Raw genomic sequence first — 12,075 nt, forward strand, 5'->3', positions numbered from 1 at the left:
AATAGCAAGGTACACAGCTTTGAGTGAAAAACTGATTTAACTATTCAGTGAAAAATAGTGTCACGCTTAAAAAAAAAAAAAATCCTTTTTTGGTACTTTATGGTACAGACCTTAAACCTTGAGCCAATTTTCCCATATATAAAATAACTCACACACACAAAAAATATTATCAGCCAATTATTATGAACAGAAAAAGTGTATATTAGCATACTAGGTACAAATAGTTTGCCATATTTGCTTTCTGATTAATCTACTTCTATAGTGAATGTCTGTGTATTACTGTATACCTTGTGGATACTACACAGATTGTTGTATAGCATTAGTTGCTATTCTATCGAAGTTAGTTACTGGTGCATATTGCTTTTAGTGGCATATGAATAATACTGCATAATTGTGTGTATAAATAATATAAGACATTACCTCTACATTTATTTTGATCTGGCAGTTAACTATATGCAGCCAATAAACATGTTGCTAAGAGTTAAGCACAAGTATCTACCACAGCTAGACTTACAGATCAATTTACTCTTTATTTCCCTGAGATGCATCAATTACATGTGTGACAACATTGCAGCAGCTTTGAGTTCATTGCTGCTACAATTTAAACTATATTGCTAGCACTATGAAGCCTAACAACCATGAGTAAGTGATATACTTGTAAAATAAAACCCTATAAACTTGACATTTCAATTTATGAAGCCAGTTTTGGTGCTGCATAGGATTTCAAACCCTATTGTTTTGCTTTCTGTCCTCTCTTGAAGATAAGCAACTAAAACCCAGAGCTAAAGCTGTAGGGAAAAATAAATAAATAAATAAATAAAAGAAAATTAAAAAAAAAAAGTAAGCTAAGGATGGAGAACAGAAGATACCAGGGTATGCCTCCGCAGTACTTCACACAGCGGCAATACCAGTCACAGGCTAAAGGCGTCTGGAGTCCTCGCTGCAGCCTGAGCAATAAAGCTGAGGCGAAGCCCGCCAAAAATAACGGACCAAACGGCCAGCCTCTCGCGCCTGAGCGAGCGCGCAAAGGGCGGGAAGGGGCTCACCTCGCCCTGCTTTCAAAGGCGGGGCGCGGCGCCCGCTCGTCTTGGCGCAGGCGCACTTGGCCGCGAGAGGCCGTTAGTGAGGGGGCGCCTGAGCGCTACAGGTCCCGGTCGCAAGGTGGGGGAGAGCAGGAAGGAGGCAGCTCGAAAGAATGATTAAATTGGTCTTCTGTAGGATTTAATTAATTATCTTCGTACCCGTGGTGGTGGTGGTCGCCCACGTTGTGTCATGTTCAGTACTTAGGGAACCCAGGGCAGGAGCTGAATACCTATGAAATGTTACACAAACATGGATTTAAATAAAACTGTCTGCATTCTTCACCCTGTTTTTCTCTTCAGCCATGGTTCTGGGTTTTACACGTGGCTGTTTGCAACCATATAGCTTCTGAATGGTTCCTGTGTGAAATCTTAGCACTAGGCAGCATTGGAGCTTATCCTTTCTTAGCAATCCCTTTTCTTCACCCAGTGCCTTGGAAGGCTTTGATGAGCCATGTTACACACATTATATATACACACCTTTGTGGCTTTGATCACTAGACTTCATTTCACTTCTATTTTATTGTCACACATGTTTTTTCAGCTTGTGGCACACATTCGAAGCTTTCAGATGCACTACCAGATGTTTGTATGTAGTACATAAAAAATAAATTCTTAATAAACTAAATATGATCCTACATAATTTCTCAAAGTGCAAGTATTGGCAAAGCACAGGAATAAACGATTGGTCCCAGTGTTTAATTTGGAAGAGTGAAAGATTTTCAAGTGCCTGCATTTATGCCACAAATTCATGAGTGCTTGTAATGTCCTGGGAGAGCAGGAGTTAAAAGTTGTTTGGAAGTTAACTTGCTCTAAGGGTATAAAAGAAGCCTCCGTGGCTTTAGTTCCTAAACTCATGTTTGGAAATGCACTGTATCTGTCCTAAGAAAGCTCTTCTTAGGAGACAAACTTCTTGCATGTTAAATAAGGTAAGTGCACAAATGATCAATTTCATTCAGCATTTTGCAAGGAATTATAACCATTACAGTACAACCAGCAATAAAAGATAAACTACATGTACTAGTACTGTGTGTTTGCATTTTGACATTTACTCTTCAAACTGCTGGGGTGTTTAAATTCAGCAAACCAAGACCCACAGCATGAGTCATTTCTTCAGGCAGCGTGTAAATAGCCGGTTTGGCACCATTGCTGAAGAGACTGGGTTCAAAGGACAGTACAGACTGTCCAGTGCTGTAAAATACAACTTTACTGCTTTGTTTAATAAATTACCTACTATGATTAAATATCTGACAGCTTCTAAGTACAGCAGTAATACAGTTGAGTGTTTAAGTAAACAGTCTCTGTATTAACTCGCTGTAAGGTTCAGCAAATCTGTGTGCCTAAGCTGAAACATAAGAGAGCAACTTTTGTAGGAAATGTATTCCTGGCAGCATTTGTCTAGATAAATCCTATGTTTAGCTTTCTTTTCATAAACCTACAGTCTGTCAGCCTGGGTTATAAAGCCTCTCCCAGGTACTAGCCAAATACTCTCAGTCACTGGACTAGAATCTTAATAAAAAGGAATTGTTCAGTAAACGTTCTTTATTCCCTTGCAATGTAACTTTTTTTTTGTATTTATATCATGTGTCACATACTAATTGCAAATAAATCTGTCATTTACAGCACTAAAACTTATTTTCTGTTGTTAAGACCTTTTATTCTAAATATTTTGATCCTCATGCTGGAATTTACGGCTGCTCTTTGGCTTGTTTCAGAAGCCTATCAATGCTTTTGGAAATGGGAGGAGTCAAGTTGTTGACTAAGGTTTTTTTTTGAGGGGAGAACACAACTATTGTCCCATTGTGGTCTCTATCTGTTTCATTTTTATTAAGAGATTGCAGAAGTTAGAAGGGTCATCACTGACAAAGTTGTTCATGTGTTAGAGGTCTGTGATAGCAGATCCCGAGACAGAACTAGAGGCAGGAATACCGGGTAAGTCAGTTGTGGATAAATTGCGCTTTCATTTCAGCTAGTGTTCCTTCTAATCACTGTTCTTCAGATATTATAAAAAAAAAAAAAGTCATACAAGCAACAACATGCTTTAAGGAACTCAGCTGTTCTTGTTTTTTTAGATGAAAGTACTTGATGTTTCAGCATTATGTGTTGATCTAGAGCCAAGATATGATTCATATTTTACTGGTTTTGCTTACTTTAAATCGTTCTGCTGTGGTATACTTTAATGTTCATGTAACTTTAAACATAAACATACATGACTATACTTGTCATGCCTAGTTTGCCAAGCAAAAATGTCAGATATATTTAAGTGCATTATTAAAATTTACATTTAGAAAGTCTTTTCACACTGTCATTAGTACAAGATTTACCTGTATACCATATATTAATAGAGATTGCCTGGAGAAGTTAACTTTTGAACTGTGAAACGGTACCGTTAACAGACTTGGAGACTAAATATGGTAAATGAAGGGGAGGGCTCTTGGAGAGGGGGGAGTGTCAGGTTAGCAACTCCCTGCCTTGCAAGGGGAGTCTAAAACTCTTAGAGAATTGTTAATATAGTTTCATTGACATCTGGCTTAAATAATTTCCTATTAAAAAGAGTAAAAAGTATTTTTTTTTCCAGAGACAGAAGTTTTACTTTATCATTATTTCCTGTTTTGCTTTCAGCAATTCTTAGAGCTGCTGAAAAGCATGACTTCCTCTTCTGTTGTTGATAAACCTCCAGTAAGACGAGTTGCTATCTTCGGGGGAACTCATGGCAATGAGTTATCAGGGGTATTTTTGGTCAAGCACTGGCAAGAGAATGGAGCTGAGGTTCAAAGAGCAGGAATGGAAGTGAAACCATTTCTTACCAACCCAAGAGCTGTGAAGAAGTGTACTAGATACATTGACTGTGATCTGAACCGTGTTTTTGACTCTGATAATCTTGGGTAAGAATAGTTGTACTTTGTGTTGTTTTACTTTTCTGGTTTGTTTTTTTTTTAATTGTAAAGAGCTTCCTTTCCAGATTAAAAGTTCCATTACTATTTTAACTGTGCAGTCACATAACTGAAATTACTGACCTTTAACTCAAAAAGAACAAATTGCATGAGTGTTAACAGATTCATTTTAAAACTACTGCTAGTAGAATGAGTCTCAAACCAACACATAATCTTGAACATAGCATTTTAAATTAGTATTAAATTAGCTGTATTTGTGTAAACTTAAGTATCGCTGTTCTGAGTTGCAAAGTCATAATGTCTCTCATGCCTTCTTGAGCACTCAGCTTTGGAGCTCTTCTGAATACAGTTATACTTGCAGGAAGATTGCAGATAAAAGCAACTTAAGAGTAGACATCTGAGTATTTGAAAATATGGCATACAAATCAGGGAAGTGTATTTAATTTCCGTTATATACAATAAGAGATGAAGTTAGCTAAGTTAGAAATAATATATTCTATGGCAAAATGATAGCCTAAAAGTCTCAGTAATTTAACTGACTTGTTATTTTAGAAGAAATACAATCTATAATTACTGTAAAATAGTAATTGATTTTACATTTTAATGGGATTTTATGTTTCTCTGCTTTTGAGATATCTATTCCAGATGTGTACTTTGCTGTGTAAACACTCTTATACTTGATATAGTAGCATGCTAAATAAGTAGTTATGTTTTAGAAAGGTCTTAATGATAAGGGTGAAAGAAATGTGTTTCACATATATTTTGTAAGCATGGTTATTCTTACCCTAGAAGTCTTTTAATCTGGCTTTTCATCTTAGAATTTTGTTGTTGATTATTTCATATAAGATAAACAGACCTTTTAACACATAACTGTTGAGGCCATTCTTTTAATTGCTTTCTTAGGACAGACATTATAAAAAAAAAAAGGGGTTGTGTTTGTTTTCAGCTGCTTTGAACATATAACACTTGAAAAAATAGCAGACTAAGACACCTGCAGGTTGTTTTCATTTTTAAACTAATACTACTTAGTAAATCCTATTAAATGGTCCAGTCCTGTTTCAACACTGCTGAATGTTTGGAATACCTTCACCTGATCCCTTTCAGTGTAGACCCTTTAAGATTACAAATGATTTTACAAAATAAGAAGAAGGAGGGTGAAATCTTGATACTACTGAAAGTAGTGGTGGAAGACCCATTGGCTTTGATAAAAAGTATTAATTTAACAGTCTTACATGAAGAAACTTTGAATTTCAGAGACAGAACTAAGGAATACAAAGGTAGATTATGTGATACACAGAATCATAAAAATAGAAAAAGGACCTTGAGGGACTCATGTAAAAATTCTAATCCACCTCATGTCCCACCAGTAGATCAACTGCAGATAGACATTCCTATAAATTAGGTCTTGCCATTTCTTACACTCCAGCAGTGGTGAGCCCCTAATTTTCCTCAGCAACCTCTTCTGATGCTTAAATATCCATGCAGTTAGTAAGGTGTTTTATTAGTATTTAACAAACCTTTCTTTATGCAACTTAATACCGGTATTTCTTACAGAATTAAAATATTACCAAGCTTGAGCTGTATTGAGGAAAAAAACCCCTTGATTTTAGCGCAAAGTATATTAGGTGTTTCTATATTGTACTTGGGTAGTATCCCAAGCCTGTCATCGAAACCAGATTTGCTGTCTATGTGGAACAAGACAGAAGTTACAGCAGCTTTGTACACTGTTAATATGCAAGATAGATGTCTTTGTGTCATACGGCAGTTTCCTATAGAGCCCTTATACAGAAAGGAAGCAGATTTCAGACTTTTCCTTAGCCTAAGACAATTTTTTTTTTCAAGTGTAGCACAGACATAGTCACCTGAGATTACAAGAATTAAAACTTAGGAGGAATAGATTTGAGGTAGCAAAATCTTTTATGAGCTTTGAAGTTCAGGAGGGCTCAAAACAATAGACTGTAGAAGTCTGATCAGAACATGAGAAGACAAGAAATGAAGCAGGTTACAAAAGACCTTGTGACTGACGTCCACAGTAAAAGAGCATGGACCAATATTTAAATACCGTCCTCAGTAGGAGGTGTATCCAGTCTTGGAAGTGGTTGAAGTTGTTGATAAACTTTGAGTTCATTTTCTGCATAGGGGGAAATTTGGGGTGTAAAGAAGTAAGAGGGAAGTAAATAGTGTCCAGCTAAAATGAGATCGAAAAATTCTTACCACTCTTCTACACAAGCTACATAATAGTAAGACCTGTTTAACAATCATACTTGCTTTTCTCAAGCACAAATTCATCAATTTTTAACAGTTTGGTAATTAAAGAGATTATTTCCACTCCAGTCAATTATAGAATTAAAGTAAAAAGAAAAGAGTATACATATTTTGTTGACTGTAAAGCCATGGAATGAGTTTACTAATTTCTTTGTACTGATGTTAACAGCAGGACAGTGGTGGAAGATATTCCATATGAAGTGAGAAGGGCTCAGGAAATCAATCAGATATTTGGTCCCAAAGGTAGCGATGATGCGTATGACCTTATTTTTGACCTTCACAACACCACTTCTAACATGGGTGGTACCCTTATTCTTGAAAACTCCAGGGATGACTTTACAATTCAAATGTTTCATTATATCAAGGTAAAACTAATTTAAATGAACTATTAAAATAGACTATTAGTTGTAATGTTGTATTACTATATATTATTTTGTAGTTTCTTTAAATATACTATTTTTTATTCTGCAAAACTGTCTAAAATACTTATAGAATTTTTTAAAATCAGAGATAATTAATAACTTGATTATAATATTAGGTAATTCAGATTTGAAGTCATCATAATCTTCATATATTAAAATGCGCGTTAGTAAGGCTGACAGGCAAAGAGGAATGCTTAGAATAACATCTATGAAAATGAATGTAATTTAATCTGCTTTCACAGTGATCCGTCAGGAACTTGAATAAATTTGGGTCACATGCTAAATAGTTAAACATTAATTTCATGAAATAAAGACATGGAAAACATAATGGAACTAGGTAATGACAAATGTTCCCTTCATCAGTATTTATAGGAATAGTGATGTGTCTTTGGAAGCTGTTTGATTCTGCTGTTCCTGAAACTGATAAGTATTGGTGGAGTGAGGTTTGCAAAAGTGCTGGCTTAAGCATCATCTGGTTGTGACCAGATTACTAGTAACCTAGTACTAGTAATTATCAGTACTAGTGACCTACACAATGACTGATGAAATCGAGGTTAGGCTGACACTGTGGAATTTTGGTTTTTGTTTGGGTTTTTTTTGTTGTTTTTCCTTAGAAACAAAGTATATTTCAACATTTGCTTTTTTTTTAGTTACTACATGTATCCCCATTTAAATGTTTATAAAATATTTGAAGATACAGAAAGCTTATGACTAAAATTATATGAAGATCAATGATAGGCAGATATTAGGGAAAAGGCCTGAAATAAGGTTTCTGTGTCAAAAAAGGTTAAAATAAGGCTTAATTTACTATGTACCCATAAGAGAATCTCAGTCTAACACAAAAAAATACTTGAAAACTGCTGTAGGGTATTTTGGTTCCAAGTTTTGGAACACTGAGGAGTAAATTTGTCTTCCTGTTAGCAATTTAAGACTAGAACTGTGTTCAGTTGTAGTAGGAGACAGCAGAGTTCAGTGGAGCATGCCTAGCATGAGTTAATGGAAAGGAGACTAACAAATACAGCTTTGTGTGTTTTCTAAAGGTGTCCTACTTCTTTGAGGACCATGAAATAAAGGCAACATTTTGAAGACATTGTGTAAATCACTTCTGCATCAGTAATCTTTTGTGGCACAACATTTTAAAATATTTGCATAACAAAGCTATTTTTAAACAATCTCCACAGAACGCTTTGGCTCCAGAACGCTGTCCTGTTTTGCTGATTGAACATCCTAGCTTGAAATACGCAACAACTCGATCTGTAGCAAAACATCCTGTTGGTAAATATGAAAAATAAAGACCATTTTAACCCACCGTAAATTATTTTTAAATATGCCTGTTTGCAGCTCTGTTCATTTCATTACACAGAGTGTTCTGATCACCAGCAGCTATTTGTTTGACAATATATTTACTGAATCAAATGTGTATAATTATCTTCTTCAGAAGAGTTCTGATTTGTGCTTGGCTTACAAAATACAGAAGCTAGATGGAAATTCTTAAACTCTGCTAACCCACTGTTTGCAAAAAATATTTATAATAAAATATAAAGATATCCTTATAAGGATAAGGAAGAAATAACAGCTTCCTGTTTACTTCCTCTAAATACGCCTTGGCTGAAGTGTTGGTTGTTAGCCAAGACAGGGGAAAGAGATGATGTGATGAAGGAAGAGAGAAATTACATTCTGCATGGAACTGGTGAAGTTTTTAATTTCTGGAATCAAACGCATAACCATAGAAAAAAAAAAACCCAAAACATTAGTTTACTTTTCATATTAAACAATGAGTTATCTAAAACGCAGCATGGAAAGATAGGATGAGAAAAAGAGTAAGAGAAATGAATAAATATAGTGACTCTTTCCCTTACTCTAGTAACACACTCAAAATTGTCCATACGGTTCTTTAAACTGATCCTGACGGGTGAGCTAAATTTTCTGTTTGCCTTACAAAATCACATAACTCTGGACTTTAAAATTCCTCCTAAACATAAAACACAGACCCAATCAGACATCTCTTTTTGCTGTGTAATCTAAGCTTGTGATGTATTATGGCTATATGAATAATCTCCCTCATCTGCAAACAGGTGTGGAGGTGGGTCCCCAGCCACAAGGTGTTGCTAGAGCTGATATTTTGGACAAAATGAGGAAGATTGTCAAACATGGCCTTGATTTTGTGCAACTTTTTAATGAAGGTAGAGTAGTAACCACCTGTGTCATGTCAGTGGACTATTTAAGGAGAATATTTTAAAAAAATAAACAGGTTGGGCTACAACATTTTACAGTCAAACAGGTAAAAGGGGGAGGGGGAGGATTTCTCTAGACCACCTAAGTGTGGCATCAGAAAGTCAAAATTCCTGTATAGCTCCTTTGGGTAGCTTTAAGGATATTTCCTCTTTCTGAAGATTCAATAAGTATACCTGATCTTAATCTTACAGGGGACAAAAAATCTGGAGCTAGACATTTTTATGATATATGAGCTAATCATAGAATGACAGAATGGTTTGGGTTGGAAGAGATCTTAAAGATCATCTAGTTCCAACCACCCTGCCATGGACAGGGAAAATCAGCTAATGATTTAAGCCATTCTGAAGAAAATAAATAATGCATTGTTCTTTTTAACAGGCAGTTGTTCATTCTGATATTAAATTACACTTATTCTTTCTAGGAAAGGAATTTCCACCATGTACAATAGAGGTTTTTAAAATAATGGAGAAAGTAGATTATCCGAGGAATAAGAATGATGAAGTTATTGCTATTATTCACCCTAAACTGCAGGTAAATTCTAAAATAGTTTCAATTTGTGACATTTATAAGTATTCCTGTGTTGCTTCTGCCACATTGTAGTATATTTTAATAGTAAATATTTTAAATAACAGTATAGCCAATGGGTTTATTAAATACTTCACACCTTCCCTATAGTAAGTTCTGTCTCTAACGTCATACAGTATTTCAGTGACTGACTTGGGAATCACTGAATCTAACATCAATTTTGAACCTGAAACTGAAAAGAAAAAGGCAGTAGGATAGCTTATATTTTATATTCTAAAACAGAAATCTAATTTTGAGTTCTAAAATAGGGCCTGTTTTTAATCCATCGTGAGCCAATGCAGTTTTCTTTTAGTTCACCTTTACCAATCAATTCTATACAAGCCTGAAAACAGGAGCCAGAAACCTGAATTTACGTACTGGAATTATTTTAAAAGCTTTTGCCATAAACTGGAGAGAATCTAATTATTGAGCGTAAACTCAGAAACTGCATTAAATATACAAAAACTTCAAAGTAAATATATTCTATTTATTTTCTTTCTCTAAGGATCAAGACTGGCAGCCACTGAACAATGGTGATCCTCTATTTTTGACTCTTGATGGAGAAGTTATTGCATATAAAGGGGACTGTACAGTCTATCCAACATTTATTAACGAAGCTGCATATTATGAAAAGAAACAAGCTTTTGTAAAAACAGTAAAAATGAAACTCACTGCAAGACACATCAGATGTCAGTCTTAGACAAGAACACTTGATAAAGGCTTATAACAGATTTTCAATACAAAAAGCAGATTTCTTCTCTGTGAAATCCAGTGTCATTCAGTAGCAATTAATGGAATAAATAAATAAATGCAGAATCTAATTTTAAATTGTAATTTAATTAACATTGCTGAGCACTTTTAAGATGAAGCATACTGTCATAATGCTAATTATGATTGTTTACTTCTTCTAATACATGACTATAGATGCAAAGAATAAATATTATTTTTATGAAGTTTGTTAGTTCAGACTATATAAAATGATTAAACAATGTACTACATATGGGTTAGTGGTTATAAAACTTACATCCAGTGTCAAAGATGCTCATCCACAAAACTACATGTCATTACATAAAAAAGTCATTACACAAAAAAAAATTGACAGCATTTCTAGTTTATAACCCAAACCTCCAATAACCAACACTTTTTAAAATGAGGTGTTCCTTGAAACTAATTCCTCAGATAAACATAAAAAATACAAGAAAAAGGAAAAGCTAAGGAGAGAGAAACAGAGTGAGGGTATGTGTGTTAAAATTCTTTTCTATTATCTGCATATGTGACTAACCCCTGCTGCGCTGAAGTGGAAGCCTTAGGGTTTGTTTTGTTTTTATATTTATGAAGATACAAAATAAGATAAAAACATGGTTTCTAAAAAAAAATGCTAAAATGAAATGTAAAGCTTTTAAAATTTAATGTATTGCAAGATTATTTCAAGCTGTTTCCATTTCAACATTAAAGACGAAAAGGTCTGAATTTAGACAGTATCTAGTCAGAAACATACTGGAGCAATATTCAGCTTCAGGAAAATGATGCGGAAACGTCTGAAGAAAATTTCTGTTGCAATGGAGACAAGATTAGTTTATAGCATTATAACTTTCTAAGTATATCCACTTACTGCGTATAACACTTTCCAAATAGAATTTTAATCAACTGTTGTAGCCCAAAAGTTTTCAATGAAGGTGGCAAGGTTCGGTAATGAGTCAGGTTTTGATGAAGAGCAATGCACAAATCATACCTGAGCATTTCCGAATGGAAATTAAGAAGAATTCCATATCAAGAGACTTCCCAGAATTTTGAGACTGACTTGTCCTGTATTTGTAGAGACAAAGCCTGTCATAGTAGCTGAAATAGAGAAGAAAATATAAATTTAATTAATTTTCTAAAGTTGTTTTAAAGATAGTTTGACAATAATCGAGGACAGAGAAAACATTAAGAACTTTGCAGAAGGATACAATAATTAGCTATTTACTGAAAGGTTCATTGTCTAGATAACCCTCAAACTTTTATCTTTTCAAAAGTGATGTCTTTGTATTCACTTCTAAGCGAAAATCCTTTTTTCCTTGCTTTGTGTAACTCCTATGGCAATAAAATAAAAACACAGGACAGAATGTTTATCAATTTACAAGTTTTATTTCTTTGTATTTAAATAAACATTGTATAAAAAGTACAGCATTATCTGCTCTAGTCATTATTCATACTGTTCTTGATAAGACCCTTGAGATAAGAGACAGTACGTGTGATCTACCAAGGCTCTGTGGCCACAGAAGGAGGTAATTTTCTTAGCAAAGAGCTTTTAGAAACAACATCCCAGCTTCTTCCTCAGTTTTATTACACAGTTTTGTACCTGGACCTTGGCATAGCACATTCCATACGTTTTTTTGTGCCTTCCCTGTTTTATGGCTACACCTACAGTGTGACCTCAGTATAACGCAGAGGTACCTGAACTTGTTTTCAGTGACAAGTCTATGTATAGCAGCAGGGACTACAGCGCAGGCTAGTTTATTCTGATTCCTGAGTGTATGTGAAGAGGTTTGGGGTTTGTTTTGGGTTTTTTGTTTTGTTTTGTTTTGGTGGATTTTGTTTTTGTTTTGTTACAAAAACTGGCACTCAAAGTATCCA

General features: G+C 34.7%; 1 protein-coding gene across 1 annotated transcript; it reads left to right on the forward strand.

Annotated features, from left to right (window-relative positions):
- The first annotated feature begins 3,598 nt into the window (after positions 1–3,598).
- On the forward strand, positions 3,599–10,524 carry ASPA (aspartoacylase). Its single transcript, XM_010123065.2, has 6 exons — positions 3,599–3,964; positions 6,408–6,603; positions 7,842–7,935; positions 8,736–8,843; positions 9,317–9,426; positions 9,965–10,524. Exons 1-6 carry the CDS (start codon positions 3,726–3,728, stop codon positions 10,157–10,159), a joined length of 942 nt encoding a protein of 313 aa, XP_010121367.2. The 5' UTR covers positions 3,599–3,725; the 3' UTR covers positions 10,160–10,524.
- The last annotated feature ends 1,551 nt before the right edge of the window (positions 10,525–12,075 follow it).

Source organism: Chlamydotis macqueenii, chromosome 19, assembly GCF_036417535.1.
Source record: "Chlamydotis macqueenii isolate bChlMac1 chromosome 19, bChlMac1.mat, whole genome shotgun sequence".
NCBI lineage: Eukaryota > Metazoa > Chordata > Aves > Otidiformes > Otididae > Chlamydotis > Chlamydotis macqueenii.